General features: G+C 45.0%; 1 protein-coding gene across 1 annotated transcript in view; it reads right to left on the bottom strand.

Moving 5' to 3' along the window:
- Window positions 1–462: 462 nt before the first annotated feature.
- The window catches only part of asmt (acetylserotonin O-methyltransferase), a gene marked incomplete at its 5' end in the record, with an annotated part of 29,388 nt that continues 26,888 nt past the window's right edge, over window positions 463–2,962 (bottom strand). Inside the window, 2 exons of the mRNA XM_079664370.1 lie at window positions 463–977; window positions 2,336–2,458. Of these exons, the coding sequence (XP_079520496.1) occupies window positions 760–977; window positions 2,336–2,458 (341 nt within the window). The 3' untranslated portion in view covers window positions 463–759. The remainder of the gene's footprint in view (window positions 978–2,335; window positions 2,459–2,962) is intronic.

Below are 2,962 nucleotides of genomic sequence, written 5' to 3'. Positions count from 1 at the left end.
AAGTGGCGCTGTACTTCCGTCACATAATAAATCAAAAGCAGCATGGTTGCCTGGTTGCCCTTCTGGTTATTCTCCAGCTAAATCCACCGCGGAGAACTACATTTTAGCAACATGTAGTTCATGTAGTTCTCTATGTCCACTTGTTGCTGATGGTTGTGGTAGAGGAGCTGTAGATTTTTCCCTAACATCTGTAGCATGGTCCGAAGCGTCTGGAGCACGAACGCAACCCTGTGATCCGCCATTGTTGTTGTTGTTTGTGAAACGCAGCAGCAATGGCGCGGGTGACGCGCGGGTGAGAAGGAGGGGTGGGGAGAGGCGGGGCTATGATCGTTTAGGGCGTACACACGGTGTCGCAAGCGTTACGTTACCAGACCTTCCCACTTTGGGATGCATTATCGTTTGAGGGCTCCGTTTCCGCGGTTCCGTTACGGCCTCATGTGGACGAACCGTTCATACGATAACACCCGTTTCGTCTCCGTGTGGACGGGGCCTTATGTTCCTAGCTGATGTTTTGAGGCTAAGGTCATTTTATTGTTGTTTTCACAGTTACCAAATATGCTAATTTACAAGAAATGGATGTGCAAAAGCAGATACAGAATGTGTTGTTGTCATACAGTGTAATAAACCTTTATTTGTATTTTAACTTTTTTTTTTAAAGAAATTAATCTAGAAATAGAACAGCAGTAGCATATTTGTCTCCAAGGTAGTGTGAGTATTCAGTGCTGGCACATATGCAGGTATAAGCCTCCTCTGTGGGTCTCATGTCTCTTTGTGTCCCAGCACAGCGTCGTAGATCTTCCCGGTGAGGCGGTGCTGGGTGCCAGTGAATCCGGAGGCAGTCAGCAGGGCAGCGTACTGAGCAGCTGTCCTCTCTCTCCCCTCCGTCTGCACCAGCATGTTCAGGGAGTAGAGCTGCACCGTCACCGGGCCGGAGCCGTCCTCATGGAGCAACGCCTCCACCAGCAACACAGCGCCTCCTGCAGGACCAACCCCAACGTCAGCTTTGTTTTATAACTCCTGCCTTTTGATATTTTGGGTATTTTTTTCCGTTTTTTCATATTATTTCTTTTGTGCGTGTTCCTCTGACTGATTGTTGTGGCAAAGCTAGCTAGCGATAGCTTCTCTGCTTCTCATAGACCTCAGTATACCCTATTATACTGTTTTACATCAATATATTATAGTTCTCAGATATATTCAAAACATGTATCTGAAGTGTTTGGCTCGAAAATACCAGATCATGCATTGTCGCATCCCATAATCCCCTCTGTTTCAGCCCTGCTTCAAAAGTGCTGATTCTCTCTCTTTGACTTTAGATGAAAATAAGGAGCCACTCCCCACGCCCCTCTGAGAGATATTTGGTTAAAAAGAACACAATGGTGCTCTAGGAGGAGATTCAGGTAATAAGGGGGGGGGCGGCTAATGTTTAAACAAGCCCAAAAAATTGTTAGGACATCATAAAGTGGCCCAAATCTGATCAGCTCAAGTGGATTTTGCATAATAGGTGACCTTTAACAGCAGACATTTTGATTAGGGAGGCTGTGGCTCAGTGGTCTATAATGTGTTGATCTTCGGATCAGGGGACCATCCCCACTGCAGTATTCATGTCTAGGACACTTCACCCCAAATTGCTCCCGTGGGGATTGCCCACAGTATTGCATGTATGTTAGTCACTTTGGATAAAAGCGTCTAACAAGTGAGATGTAATGTAATGTAGACCAACACAGGTGTAACTAATGTCGTCAGTTAATTCATTGCACTGCAGTAATGGTGGATTAATAAAACCTCATTAATTTAATGAGAAACATCTGGGTATTTCTTTTTATATCATTTTAAAACTTCTGAAAAGGAAAATAAAAAGATAAACTATTTCATACTACGACTTCTTCTTTGTTCAATGCAACAAGGCCTCCCTGCTTGGTTTATTCCTTTGTTTTCCATACTATTTCCTCTGTACACACAACCACACACACCAATTCCCATTATTAAAACACGTAAGAGGGATTTCGGCCTCCTCATAGCGCCTGCTGCTTTGGGTGTGTGTGTGCGTCTGTCTTTGATCAAAGTCACAAGGACAGATTTGCTGGGATCAGCTGCATTGTGGGATACAATCTGCCATCTCATTTCACGCTGAGAGGAAAAAAGACAGACAAACAGAGAGACTCACTGTCTCACTCACTCTCTCTCCTCACACACACACACACACACACACACACACACACACACACACACACACACACACACACACACACACACACACACACACACACACACACACACACACACACACACACACACACACACACACACACACACACACACACACACACACACACACCTGGTTTGCAGGCGTTGTACACTCTAGTGAGTAGTTCTATGCAGCGTTCGTCTGTCCAGTCGTGGAGGATTCTGGCGAGGATGTAGAGGTCAGCCTCTGGCAGGGAGTCTTTGAAGAAATCCCCTATAAACACACACACCCACACGCACACACACACACGCACGCACGCACGCACGCACGCACGCACGCACGCACGCACGCACGCACGCACGCACACACACACACACACACACACACACACACACACACACACACACACACACACACACACACACACACACACACACACACACACACACACACACACACACACACATTTTGAATGCACTGAATTTCTAAGCCATTCATTCTGTTGACAAGGCTTCCAGTAATAAGACAATGATTCTATTAGTGGGTTACATAAAGGAACAGGGTCTGTTGTAATCACATTATTTCAAAAGTGTATGACCTTGCCACATATTTACAGATAATTGTTTACCCTGTATAAATAGTAATAAAATGAATATGTTTGTGTTTCGATTACTTATCATTGCTATCCATTAAAAGTGTATCTACATCAGGAAAAAACTACGCACTGGCTCAGCAGGTAGGCTCGCATGCATTTGTGTACATGTTTCTTTGTTTCTT

Source organism: Notothenia rossii, assembly GCF_949606895.1.
Source record: "Notothenia rossii genome assembly, chromosome: 2".
NCBI lineage: Eukaryota > Metazoa > Chordata > Actinopteri > Perciformes > Nototheniidae > Notothenia > Notothenia rossii.
This window is presented reverse-complemented; position numbering and strand designations above follow the sequence as displayed.